Source organism: Nerophis lumbriciformis, linkage group LG08 (assembly GCF_033978685.3).
Source record: "Nerophis lumbriciformis linkage group LG08, RoL_Nlum_v2.1, whole genome shotgun sequence".
NCBI lineage: Eukaryota > Metazoa > Chordata > Actinopteri > Syngnathiformes > Syngnathidae > Nerophis > Nerophis lumbriciformis.
Window position 1 is genome coordinate 44992747 of NC_084555.2, and position 15351 is coordinate 45008097.

At 38.4% G+C, this 15351-nt stretch overlaps 1 protein-coding gene across 1 annotated transcript in view; it reads left to right on the forward strand.

Moving 5' to 3' along the window:
* Nucleotides 1–2165: 2165 nt before the first annotated feature.
* Nucleotides 2166–15351, forward strand: part of map3k9 (mitogen-activated protein kinase kinase kinase 9) — an 88314-nt gene continuing 75128 nt past the window's right edge. Inside the window, exons 1-3 of the mRNA XM_061969016.1 lie at nt 2166–2706; nt 8185–8598; nt 14802–14982. Coding sequence (XP_061825000.1) covers nt 2337–2706; nt 8185–8598; nt 14802–14982 — 965 coding nt within the window. The 5' untranslated portion in view covers nt 2166–2336. The remainder of the gene's footprint in view (nt 2707–8184; nt 8599–14801; nt 14983–15351) is intronic.

Below are 15351 nucleotides of genomic sequence, written 5' to 3' on the forward strand. Positions count from 1 at the left end.
CAAGGGACATCTGGAATCTGTCCTTTAAGGGGGGGGTACTGTTACGATCCGCTGCCCGGATCAGAGTTTGTTTATGTTTGTGTCACGTGTTTTCAGCACCTTGAGTTTAGTTTGTTTCTGTTGCCATGACGGCAGATTGTACGCACCTGCCTCTGGTTAGTGTTCGGGACGCGCACCTGTTGCCCGGGCGCTAATCAGAGGGCTATTTAGTCTTTGCTCTGGCCTCACTCTGTCTGGCTTCGTAGTTTGTTCCCATACAACTGATAACGACAACTTAGATTTCTGCTAGCTTTTCACGCTATGCTATTTTTTCCTGCTAGCTCCCACGCTAGTCCTTTTGTTTTGCCTTTTGTGCTACATGCATGTTTTTTGTTTATCCATCATATGATTTATATTTAAAATAAATAATTTTCCTACCTGCAAGCTGTGTCCGAAGCCGTCTGCATCCTTGGGAGAACCACACCCGCATCACTATGCGACCAAGTCGTTTCAGAAACAGTACAAAAACAATACAAAACAGTGCCAGGGGGATGTAAACTCAATAAAGTAACCAAAATACAATGCAAAATATATATGTGTAACAAAATGTAAAGCCATAGGCTCACACACGTTCCTTAAATCAGTGTTTTTCAACCTTTTTTGAGCCAAGGCAAATTTTTTTCATTGGAAAAATCCTGAGGAACAGCAGTAGCGGAAAACATAAAAAAATGAAACTCAGCAGCCAATATTGACAGTAAAAAGTCGTTCTCGCAATTGTTGGATATAAATTCAAACCATAACCAACCATGCATCACTATAGCTCTTGTCTCGAAGTAGGTGTACTGCCACCACCTGTCACATCAAGCTGTGACTTATTTTGAGTTTTTTGGTGTTTTCCTGTGTGTAGTGTTTTAATTCTTGTCTTGCGCTCTTATTTTTGTTGTTGATTGTCATGTCATGTACCGATGTACTTTGTGGACGACGTCTGCTGCTCCACACGCTGAAAGTCTTTGCTGTCGTCCAGCATTCTGTTTTTGTTTACTTTGCAGCCAGTTCCGTTTTAATTTCGTTTTGCATAGCCATCCCTAAACTTCGATGCCTTTTCTTAGTGGCACTCGCCTTTTGTTTATTTTTGGTTTAAGCATTAGATACCTTTTTACCTGCACACTGCCTCCCGCTGTCGTCTGCATATTGTGATCACGACAAACAATGTTCCCGACTTCCACAAAGCAATTAGCTACCTGCTGCCACCTACTGGGATGGAAGAGTATTACACGGTTACTCTGCTGTGCTCTAGACCAGTGGTCCCCAACCACTGGGCCGCGGTCCGGTACCGGTCCGTGGACAGATTGGTACCGGACCGCACAAGAAATAAAAAAAATAATAATAAAATAAAATAAGGTTTTTATTTTTTTATTTATTTTATTAAATCAACATAAAAAACACAATATATACGTTGTATATCAATATCGATCAATACAGTCTACAGGGATACACTCTGTAAGCACACATGATTGTATTTCTTTATGACAAAAAAAAAAATAGCATACAAACTCCTGAGTATTACATTTCAAATCAAACTATTTGCGGCAAACAAAGCGATTTCGACCACAGTTTGGCGTTGGGTGTGCCTACTCACGAAGCCCCGGGTGTACTGGTTCATCTTGTCCACCGACACCGCCTCCACCAGACCCCCCCCCCCCCCCCACTGCTGTAGACAGCACAGACACTCAACAACGGCACATTTTTTGCGAATTATAATTACTGGTTTGCAAAAAATATTTTTAACCCAATTAGGTGAAATGACGATCATCTCCCACGGCACACCAGACAATATCTCACGGCACACTAGCGCCGCGGCACAGTGGTTGAAAAACACTGCCTTAAATAATCCAAATTTGGAACACAGCATCATAGTTTTCACAGCTTTTTGGTTGTTAGAGGTACGGGTATTGACAAACTTACATTTATGAATATAAAACTTAGCCAATAGTATAATGAGGTTGCAAAGGTAAAATTCCTTTTCAACATTTTTTTCTATTTTTTTTTTATTTTTATTAGGCGCGTGGCACGGCGACTGCCAGGTGTGTGACGTCACGACAAGGGTGGTGTCAGCAGGTGATTGACGTGCCTGCACACCAATAGAAAGCCAGCATTGCTTGTCAGGTTGAGCCAATGGGCTTGAAGCTGTCACTGAGCTACTAAAGCTGCTAGCGAAGGCTTAAACATTCATATGTTACCGTTTTGTTGTTGTTCTGTGACCCACAATGCAGTGCGGTTCAGTACGGTTCAGTACACATGACAGGCTATTTAGCTAGCTAGCCTGCCGGGCTCCAGGCTTCCCATGGACCGCCTGAATGGATGCTCCCAAAGCGGCTTCGGAGCAGACCTTGAGCCCCGGGCCGTGCGTCTCCTCCTCGAATGACGTTTTCCGCTGGCCCGCACCGGACGGGAATGGCGCTGGGCACGGTAGTCGGACCGAGCCGGAAGCGGCAGTCGCCGCGCCGGGCTACTGCTGGACGGCCGTGTTCGACTACGAGGCGACGGCGGACGACGAGCTGAGCCTGCGCAGGGGAGACCTGGTGGAGGTCCTGTCCAAAGACTCGCTGGTGTCCGGAGATGAGGGCTGGTGGACCGGCGTGCTGGCAGACAGGGTGGGCATTTTCCCCTGCAACTACGTCAGCAGGAAGGTTCCGGAGGACATGCAGCAGGTGCCCCCCCTGCACCGTGAGTACCGGACCCCCATTATTTATACTCTATATTAATAATACATGTCATAAATATAATGTTCTTATTGTATGTGTGCTGTGTCATCCAGCATCTCACTGCTCGCCAGGGGCACTAATGGATGCACTCATCTATATCAACAATAATAATCAATAATCACACTCATCTTTAACAATTATAGCAATCAAATATAATCAATCACACACTCATCACTCACATTTATCTAATTAATCATTACTAAGCAATATTAACAGTTAATCTTTCACAACAATAATAATCATTAATAATCAATAATCACACTCATCTATAACAATTATAATGACCAAATATAAACAATAATCAGACACATCACTCACAATTATCTAAATAATCATTACTAAGCAAGATTAACAAGAATCTTTACCAACAATAATAATCATTATAATCAATAATCACACTCATCCATAACAATTCTAATGACCAAATATAATCAATAATCAGACACTCATCACTCACAATTATCTAAATAATCACTACTAAGCAAGATTAACAATAAACTTTACCAACAATAAAAATCATTAATAATCAATAATCACACTCATCTATAACAATTACAATGACCAAATATAATCAATAATCACACTCATCTTTAACAATTATAATGACCAAATATAATCAATAATAAGACACTCATCACTCACAATTATCTAAATAATCACCACTAAGCAAGATTAACACTAATCTTTACCAACAATAATAATCATTAATAATCAATAATCACAATCATCTATAACAATTATAATGACCAAATATAATCAATAATCAGACACTTATCACTCACAATTATCTAAATAATCACTACTAAGCAAGATTGACAATAATCTTTACCAACAATAATAATCATTAATAATCAATAATCACACTCATCTATAACAATTATAATGACCAAATATAATCAATAATCACACTCATCTTTAACAATTATAATGTCCAAATATAATCAATAATCAGACACTCATCACTCACAATTATCTAAATAATAATTACTATGAAGATTAACGCTAATCTTTAACAACAATAATAATCAATAATCACACTCATCTTTAACAATTATAACAATCAAATATAATCAATCACACACTCATCACTCACATTTATCTAAATAATCATTACTAAGCAAGATTAACAGTTAATCTTTCACAACAATAATAATCATTAATAATCAATAATCACACTCATCTATAACAATTATAATGGCCAAATATAATCAATAATCAGACACTCGTCACTCACAATTATCTAAATAATCATTACTAAGCAAGATTAACAAGAATCTTTACCAACAATAATAATCATTATAATCAATAATCACACTCATCTATAACAATTCTAATGACCAAATATAATCAATAATCAGACACTCATCACTCACAATTATCTAAATAATCACTACTAAGCAAGATTAACAATAATCTTTACCAACAATAAAAATCATTAATAATCAATAATCACACTCATCTATAACAATTACAATGGCCAAATATAATCAATAATCACACTCATCTTTAACAATTATAATGACCAAATATAATCAATAATCAGACACTCATCACTCACAATTATCTAAATAATCACCACTAAGCAAGATTAACACTAATCTTTAACAACAATAATAATCAATAATCACACTCATCTATAACAATTATAATGACCAAATATAAACAATAATCAGACACATCACTCACAATTATCTAAATAGTCATTACTAAGCAAGATTAACACTAATCTTTAACAACAATAATAATCATTAATAATCAATAATCACACTCATCTTTAACAATTATAATGACCAAATATAATCAATAATCAGACACTCATCACTCACAATTATCTAAATAATCATTACTAAGCAATATTAACACTAATCTTTAACAACAATAATAATCATTAATAGTCAATAATCACACTCATCAATTGTCACATTAATCTTTTACAGCAATAGAAATAATTAATAATCAATAACCACGCTCATTTTTGACAACAATAAGAATCATTAATAATAAAAAAATAAAAATAATAATTAATAATAAATAATCACATTTATCTTTAACATTAACCACAATAGTCATCATCATTATTACACTTTGTGGTACTCGTTCTGTTTTGACAGGATTTTACTGGTCCTGGTTTTGTTTCTCAGCAGGTCTCTATTAGTTCTGGTTCAGTTTTGGCAGGTCTTAAATGGTTCTGTTTCTGTTTCGGCAGGTATTTTGTGGTCCTGGTTCTGTTTTGGCAGGTGTTTAGTGGTCTTGGTTTTGTTTAAGCTGGTCTTTATTGGTCCTGGTTCAGTTTTGGCATGTATTTTGTGGTATTGGTTCTGTTTCGGCAAGTTTTTAGTGGTCCTGGTTATGTTTTGGCTTTTGTGATTCTAGCTCTGTTTCAGCCGACCTTTAATGGCGCTGATTCGGTTCTTGCAGATCTTTAGGGGTTCTGTTTCTGTTTTGGCTGGTATTTTGTGGTCCTGATCCTCGTTCAACAGGTCTTTAGATGGTCTGGTTAGGACTGGGCGATAAAACAATATCAATACACATCTCAATACACACGTAATCTTTATCACTTATCAGTGTGGATCTACAGTATATCGTTAGGATTATATTGATACGATACCCTTATCGATATTTCTTATTGGTTCTGGTATTTATCGGTACTATATGTATTTGGTGTAAATAAAGATGTTAAAAAATGCATTTTTATTACAATTTTTATTGGAATAAGAGGTTAACATTATGTAACATCTCACAGCACGGAAGTATTTTATTAACAGTTGCTTTTTAAGTCTTGAACAAATATATTTGCAATGCAATTATGTCATCGTCTTGTAAACACCACACATATGTACTGTGTTTCTATTCATTACAATTACACTCCGCTAGAAATAATATTTATGTAGGCAGAGCGAGGACGTTTTACATGGTACTGTATACATCTCATAATATATATCAAATATATATTTTATAAATCAATACAATCAATTAGCATATTCGGGGGCGTGACTACAGTTAAGCAAAGTGTGTTTTGATGCCACGCAAACACAGTGCAATGGAGTGACGGCGACTAAAGACCTGTCAGCAGATACTATCTTCTGAGCAACTTTTTTGAGTGGATTAATATTGGCCAGTGGATTACTGGATCGCTAGACACTGGACTTTGAAGGTCTTTCGAGGAGGAAATATTGTTGCGTTACAAACTTTTGTGCGGTGTTGCTTCCTTATTTGTGACTACTCCAAGCTGATTATCACATCCTATAGGGCTGTGCGATATGGCATAAAAATAAACATTTCCGATCTACATTAATATCACAATTTAACCTGCCAGTTCAAAAGCATCTATACTAAAAACAAAACTAGGGCTTAGTACATTTTATTAATATTCTAAGTGAATAAAAAAAAAAAAAAAAAGAATAAGAAAAAACACAATGACAATGTACCAATACATTTGAGTTTATATGAATTGTTGCGTTTGGACCAGTTGTTCCTCCCAGGGAATTCAAGTCACAAGTCGCTCCCAAGCTCTTTACGACACTTAAAGCTGAGTTGAAAAACCACCAAAGACAGAATAGGTATTTTGTAATATATTTGCAAAGCTTTGCATATACATTGAGACCAGTCCAGCATAGAACATTCAGTCTCTCTTCCTCCCACCCTGGCAGTCATGTCTCTCCAGCCAAAACACATGCCCATTATCTCTCTTTCTAACATTCCTCACTCAAGGTTAAGCACACAGTTTTGCAGACAACCAAAAGACCACAATTGGAAGAAAAACACTATTTGTTTTGTAATATGATTATGAAATAAAAGAAGTAACACTTAAATTCGGATATATGTAAATATCTGCCTCCGACAGTATCCAAGTTAAAGAAATATGCATCCGTTATTATTTCAACACTGGTGCTCCAACTATAGTATTAAAAGCTGTCAAGTTATCATGAATTTACCAATGAAGATGTTTAATCGGTGGTTGCCGTTTTTCACACAGCTTTATGGCGATAAGTAGTCATCATGTTAAAGAATCATTATAAGAGGAACATATCACCTGATATGTTGAAGTCGTTTGGGATGTGTTTGGCTCTGTATTTCAGAGTTAGTGGTGAGCAGCTGCCCTACTTTTAACATCCCGCCTGAAATATTAATTGCTTGAGGACCACTGGGAATTTCATAAAAACAAACTGACGACCACACTTACTTCGACACTCACAGAGAGTAAAAATACAAAACTACATAATTTCTTTACATTTGATGGTACATGAAGTAAATATTACCATGAAAGACAATTATTAGTGCATGTAAGTATTAGTACCGTATTTTCCGGACTATAAGACGCACTGCCGATGAATGGTCTATTTAAAAAAAATCTTTTTTCCTATACTGTATATAAGGTGCATCAGATTATAGGGCGCATAAAGGAGTCATATTATTATTATTTTTTTCTAAATGTAAAACACTTCCTTGTGGTCTACATAACATGTAATGGTGGTTCTTTGGTCAAAATGTTGCATAGCTGATGTTTTACAGATCATCTTTAAGCCGCTTTCTGACAGTCTCTTCCGGATGCGCCGTTTTGTGGGCGGTCTTATTTTTCTCCCCGTCGTCTTTGTTGTAGCGGTGTAGCGTGCAAGGACGGGAGTGGAAGAAGTGTCAAAAGATGGAGATAACTGTTTTAATGACATTCAGACTTAACCTAAATCAATAACAGAGCAGCATCTCCTCATCCGGAAACAATTACACCAGAAATGTGTCCCGTGAAAAACCGTCCGACCGGAGCTCTTAATAACTAAAGTTGCTCTGGTGAATAATGTAAACTCACTACACCGGTATGTTTTAGTGCTTTCATGGCGAGTTTACTGACAGATATAAGTAAGAACTTTACGCTATGTTATATTAGAAATGGCAACAGCAGAGGATGAATGCCACATAACAAGAAGATAGAGAAAAGGAAGCTTATCGACTACAGTGGACGCGCACAATTTTTCAGGATTTATGCAGATCCCAAATACAAATCAGCAGGTACCAGAAGGTAAGAAAAGTTGCTTTTGCATAATATTGCGAAACAAAACGCCAGGTATAATGTCGTACCTTATACACACACCATATTAATACTCGTATATTGAAGCACATCAAACGATGCAGCCTACACTTAGCTCTTGTGTTTGACTGCCATCTACTAGTCACACTTATCATTACACCATGCACCAAATAAAATTGCTTCGAGGTGGGTAAGCTTTACCAAACTTATTCCTTACATTAGGCGCCCCGGGTTATAAGGTGCACTGTCGAGTTTTGAGGGAAAAAAATGATTTTAAGTGCGCCTTATAGTCCGGAAAACACGGTATATCTAAGTTGACTTTGTAGCATTGTCCCCTGAAAATTGAGGTAGTATTTGCTTTTGTCAGATTTAGGACAAGATAGTTTATAAGTTGGTCATGTTCTCCTCTCTTGTCAGTCCCGGAGATCGACTTTTCTGAGCTCACCATGGAGGAGATCATCGGCGTGGGCGGCTTCGGCAAAGTCTACCGTGCCGTGTGGCGCGGCTCAGAGGTGGCGGTGAAGGCGGCGCGGCGTGACCCCGACGAGGACGCCAAGCAGACGCTGGAGAGCGTTCGCCAGGAGGCCAAGCTCTTCGCCATGCTGGAGCACGCCAACATCATGGCGCTCCTGGGCGTGTGCCTGCAGGAGCCCAACCTGTGCCTGGTCATGGAGTACGCCCGGGGCGGCGCCCTTAACCGGGTGCTGGCGGGCAAACGCATCCCACCGTGCACGCTGGTGGACTGGGCCGTGCAGATCGCCAGGGGGATGCACTACCTGCACAGCCAGGCCATCGTCACTATCATCCACAGAGACCTCAAGTCCAGCAACAGTAAGAAAAACTTCTTCTTTGAAACGCTGGAGTCTATCCCAGCTGATTTAGGCCAGAGATCAGCTGTCAATCAACCTAATGATTAATGTTCTTGATGCAAATGAAGCTAAATTGATCATGCATATGCTAGAAAATGTTTTTAAATAGGAATATTTTAGTACACAATATTTTACTTGTACTGTTTTTTTTTTTTTTTAGTATTTTAGATGTTTGACAAAGAAAACACGCATATGTAGTACAAAAGGAGAAATTCATGCAAACAGGAAGTCGTATTTGAACATGATCTAGAAGCAGCGTGGTGGTCTGTGGGCCGAGACGCGTTTGCACACATTTTGAGCAGCGTGCATGTTTTGGAAGAACTACAGCATGGATGCAACATAGGCCGCAGTGCTCGTCTATTTCAGGGAAGCTTTGTTTATTTCAGCAGTACAAACTGAAACTATTACATCATCATCAATCATCAGAGGATACTTGTTCTTCACTTGTGACCTTTAGACTACAGATAATCCAGTCTTGTGTTTGATACACTACATTTGGTGCATCATTGAATTCAAAACACAATCTCCTAATCTTTGGTAGCCGGAACAAATATGTTGAGAATAGATATATACACAGTACAGGCCAAACGTTGGGACACACCTTCTCCTCATTTAATGTATTTTCTTTATTTTCATGACTATTTACATAGTAGATTGTCACTGAAGGCATCAAAACTATGAATGAACTACGTACTTCACAAAAACAGGAGAAATAACTGAAAACATGTTTTATATTCTAGTTTCTTCAAAATAGCAACCCTTTGCTCTTTGCACACTCTTGGCATTCAGTCGATGAGCTTCAAGCACACCTGTGAAGAGAAAACCATTTCACCTCTTGAAGCTCATCGAGAGAATGCCAAGAATGCACGAAAAAGTAATCAAAGCAAAGGGTGGCTATTTTGAAGAAACTAGAATATAAAACATGTTTTCAGTTATTTCACCTTTTTCTGTTAAGTACCGTATTTTTCGGAGTATAAGTCCCTCCGGAGTAGAAGTCGCACCGGCCGAAAATGCATAATAAAGAAGGAAAAAAACATATATAAGTCGCACTGGAGTATAAGTTGCATTTTTGGGGAAATTTATTTGATAAAAGCCAACACCAAGAATAGAAATTTGAAAGGCAATTTAAAATAAATAAAGAATAGTGAACAACAGGCTGAATAAGTGTACGTTATATGAGGCATAAATAACCAACTGGTATGTTAACGTAACATATTATGGTAAGAGTCATTCAAATAACTATAACATATAGAACATGCTATACGTTTACCAAACAATCTGTCACTCCTAATCGCTAAATCCCATGAAATCTTATACGTCTAGAGCAGGGGTGCTCACACTTTTTCTGCAGGCGAGCTACTTTTCAATTGATCAAGTCGTGGGGATCTACCTCATTCATATATATAATTTATATTTACTTATTTATGAAATATATGTTTTTGTTAATAAGTTAAAGGTGTTTAATGATAATGCAAGCATGTTTAACACATATAGTTAATATTGTTAATAAATTAAAGGTGTTTAATGATAATGCAATCATGTTTAACACATAGTTAATATTGTTAATAAATTAAAGGTGTTTAATGATAATACAAGAATGTTTAATACATATAGTTAATATTGTTAATAAATTAAAGGTGTTTAATGATAATACAAGAATGTTCAATACATATAGTTAATATTGTTAATAAATTAAAGGTGTTTAATGATAATACAAGTATGTTTAATACATATAGTTAATAATGTTAACAAGTTAAAGGTGTTTAAAGATAATACATATAGTTAATATTGTTAACAAGTTAAAGGTGTTTAATGATAATACAAGCATGTTTAATACATATAGTTAATATTATTAATAAGTTAAAGGTGTTTAAAGATAATACAAGCATGTTTAACACGTATAGTTAATATTGTTAACAAGTTAAAGGTGTTTAATGATAATACAAGCATGTTTAACACATATAGTTAATATTGTTAATAAGTTAAAGGTGTTTAAAGATAATGCAAGCATGTTTAACACATATAGTTAATATTGTTAACAAGTTAAGGTGTTTAAAGATAAAACAGGCATGTTTAACACATATAGATTCCTTTCTTTCATGAAGACAAGAATATAAGTTGGTGTATTACCTGATTCTGATGACTTGCATTGATTGGAATCAGACAGTGGTGCTAAAAACGTCCGCATTTTCGAATGGAGGAGAAAAAAGTCCTCCTTTCTGTCCAATACCACATGAAAGTGGTTGGATTTTGGCATCTTGTTTGTCCAGCTTCCGTACTCCTTTGTATACACTTTACAAGAAATACATTGTCGGCAAACTCCGTAGCTTGCTAGCTTGTGCACGCCAGCTTTCTGAGACTCTTGTTTTGTTAGCGCAACTGTGCAGTCGGTCTTTGGAGTTTTGACAACAGGTACGGCGCCAGAGTCTGTTGAAATAAAGTGTTTCTCGCCTTCCAGTCGGTAATTTTAATGAGCTGGCAGCAGCCAGCGTCATCTCAGAAGACCCTCGGGTGCCGTGAATGTCAATCAAGTGACGAAAGTGACGTCATAGTGAAGATTTATGATCGCTCATTTTTAGGACTATTTTTTTAATGCCTGGCTGGTGATCGACTGACACACCCTCCGAGATCGACCGGTAGCTCGCGATCGACGTATTGAGCACCCCTGGTCGAGTCTCTTACGTGAATGAGCTAAATAATATTATTTGATATTTTACGCTAATATGTTAATAATTTCACACACAAGTCGCTGAGTATAAGTCGCACCCCCGGCCAAACTATGAAAAAAACTGCAACTCATAGTCCGAAAAATACGGTACATTACTCTCATAGTTTTGATGCCTTTTTTAATTTTCCTGAGGGAACTCTCCTGAAGGAATCAATAAAGTACTATATATCTGTCTATTCAGTGACAATCTACAATACAATACAACAATAGTCATGAAAATAAAGAAAACGCATTGAATGAGAAGGTGTGTCCAAACTTTTGGCCTGTCCTGTATATCGGTCAAGAAAGAACCAAATTCCACCAGCAAAACTTTAATGTCCAGACGACTTTCAAAGTGTTGTGAAAAGGCAAAGACATGGTTCACATGTAAACATGATGCTGCCTGTACCTAATATTCTGACTACTTCACTTTGAAAATGAGCTCATTTTCTATAGACAGTTGTTGTATTTCTCACTTTACACGTTTATTATGCTATCTTTGTTCGGTCTGTCAATCAAACATTAAACTATTTTACTTTTCATTTCGTTCACATTTAAACAACGTCCAAACTTTACTGGAATTTGATGACAAAGCTCGTCAAAGGCGGTATAGCTCGGTTGGTAGAGCGGCCGTGCCAGCAACTTGAGGGTTGCAGGTTCGATCCCCGCTTCTGCCATCCTAATCACTGCTGTTGTGTCCTTGGGCAAGACACTTTACCCACCTGCTCCCAGTGCCACCCACACTGGTTTAAATGTAACTTAGATATTGGGTTTCACAATGTAAAGCGCTTTGAGTCACTTGAGAAAAAGCGCTATATAAAATGTAATTCACTTCACTTCACAAAGATCTTCTACATTACAGGCTGCTCTGCTTGGACTAATACTTGATCAGTGTTTCCTTTCCTTACTTACTTGTTGTGTCTCACTACTTCTTGCTTGTTCTCTCTTTGTTGTCTTCCTAACCTTTCATCACGTTTTCCTTACGTTCAATCATGTCCTCCTCATTTCCAAAATGTGCTCCTTGTGTCCAAAATGTCCTTCTTGTGTCCGAAATGTCTTTCCTGTGTCCTCCTCATGTCCTTATTGTGTTCAAAATATCCTCCTCATGTCCTTTTCATGTTCAAAATGTCCTCATGTCCTTCTTGTGTTCAAAATGTCCTCCTTGTGTTTAAAATATCCGTCTTGTGTCCTCATATCCCAACGTGTCCCCTCATGTCCTTGTTGTATCCAAAATGTTCACCGTGTGTCCAAAATGTCTCCCTCATTTCTTCATCCTGTCTAAAATATCCTCCTCATGTTCAAAATGTCCTCCTTGTGTCCAAAATGTCCACCTAATGTCCTTCTCATTTGTGAAATGTCCCCCTTGTGTCAAAATGTATTTCCTGTGTCCTCCCCATGTCCTTATTGTGTTCAAAATATCCTCCTCGTCCTCATGTCCTTCTTGTGTTCAAAATGTCGTCCTTGTGTTTAAAATGGTCATCTTGTGTCCAAAATGTCCTCATGTCCCAACGTGTCCCCTCATGTCCTTGTTGTATCCAAAATGTTCTCCTTGTGTCCAAAATGTCTCCCTCATTTCGTCCTCATGTCCAAAATATCCTCATCATGTTTAAAATGTCCTCCTTGTGTTCAAAATGTCCTCCTTGTGTTTAAAATGTCCGTCTTGTGTCCAAAATGTCCTCATGTCCCAACGTGTCCCCTCATGTCCTTGTTGTATCCAAAATGTCTCCCTCATTTCTTCATCATGTCCAAAATATCCTCATCATGTCCAAAATGTCCTCCTTGTGTTCAAAATGTCCTCCTTGTGTTTAAAATGTCCGCCTCATGTCCGTCTTGTGTCCCCAAAATGTCCCCTCGTGTCCCAACGTGTCCCCTCATGTCCTTGTTGTATCCAAAATGTTCTCCTTGTGTCCAAAATGTCTCCCTCATTTCCTCATCCTGTCCAAAATATCCTCATCATGTTCAAAATGTCCTCCTTGTGTTTAAAATGTCCTCCTTGTGTTCAAAATGTCCTCCTTGTGTCCAAAATGTCCTCATGTCCCAACGTGTCCCCTCATGTCCTTGTTGTATCCAAAATGTCTCCCTCATTTCTTCATCATGTCCAAAATATCCTCATCATGTTCAAAATGTCCTCCTTGTGTTCAAAATTTCCTCCTTGTGTTTAAAATGTCCGCCTCATGTCCGTCTTGTGTCCCCAAAATGTCCCCTCGTGTCCCAACGTGTCCCCTCATGTCCTTGTTGTATCCAAAATGTCTCCCTCATTTCTTCATCATGTCCAAAATATCCTCACCATGTTCAAAATGTCCTCCTTGTGTTCAAAATGTCCTCCTTGTGTTTAAAATGTCCGCCTCATGTCCGTCTTGTGTCCCCAAAATGTCCCCTCGTGTCCCAACGTGTCCCCTCATGTCCTTGTTGTATCCAAAATGTTCTCCGTGTGTCCAAAATGTCTCCCTCATTTCCTCATCCTGTCCAAAATATCCTCATCATGTTCAAAATGTCCTCCTTGTGTTTAAAATGTCCTCCTTGTGTTCAAAATGTCCTCCTTGTGTCCAAAATGTCCTCATGTCCCAACGTGTCCCCTCATGTCCTTGTTGTATCCAAAATGTCTCCCTCATTTCTTCATCATGTCCAAAATATCCTCATCATGTTCAAAATGTCCTCCTTGTGTTCAAAATTTCCTCCTTGTGTTCAAAATGTCCGCCTCATGTCCGTCTTGTGTCCCCAAAATGTCCCCTCGTGTCCCAACGTGTCCCCTCATGTCCTTGTTGTATCCAAAATGTCTCCCTCATTTCTTCATCATGTCGAAAATATCCTCACCATGTTCAAAATGTCCTCCTTGTGTTCAAAATGTCCTCATTTCCTCATCATATCCAAAATGTCCTCATGTCCCAACGTGTCCCCTCATGTCCTTGTTGTATCCAAAATGTCTCCCTCATTTCTTCATCATGTCCAAAATATCCTCATCATGTTCAAAATGTCCTTCTTGTGTTCAAAATGTCCTCATGTCCGTCTTGTGTCCAAAATGTCCTCATGTCCCCTCATGTCTGCGTTGTATCCAAAATGTCTCCCCCATTTCCTCATCATGTTCAAAATGTCCTCCTTGTGTTTAAAACGTTCGCCTCATGTCCGTCTTGTGTCCAAAATGTCCTCGTGTCCCAACGTGTCCCCTCATGTCCTTGTTGTATCCAAAATGTTCTCTTTGTGTCCAAAATGTCTCCCTCATAATATTCAAAATGCCCTCCTTGTGTCCAAAATGTCCTAATTTCCTCATCATATCCAAAATATCTTCATCATATCCAAAATGTCCTCGTCGTCCTCCTTGCACACATTTGATTTGATCATATTTATATTGGAATGGTGCACAAATTCCCTCCATCGTCGTTCCCTGCCCCCCACCTTCAAACCCCCGCCTTTGGATGCCGTCCCCTCTCCTCCCCCCCTCCCCCACCCATGTTGTCCAGTCCTCCTCCTGGAGCGAGTGGAGCTGGACGATCTGAGCAACAAGACCCTGAAGATCACAGATTTTGGGCTGGCCCGGGAGTGGCACGGCACCACCAAGATGAGTGCGGCGGGCACCTACGCCTGGATGGCCCCCGAGGTCATCCGCTCATCCACCTTCTCCAAGCGTAGCGACGTGTGGAGGTGGGCAGCGGGCCGCACCTCACTAACCTCACAATGCGGAGCCGCGGTAACGCCACAGAACCTTACGCTCCAGTGGAAGGACGCAAACACTTCACTAGTACTTAACATGCAACTAATACTAAACATAAACTTTCATTAATACTTAACACAAATAGAAAATGAGTACTAAACACAAACCTTTCATTAGTACTAAACAAACAATTAACTAATAATAAACACAAACACTTAAATAGTACTAAACACAAGCTTTTTATGAGTACTAAACACAAACACTTAACTAGTACTAAACACAAACCTTTCATTACAACTAAACACAAACACTTATCTAATAATAAACACAAACTCTTAACTACCGGTAGTACTAAATGC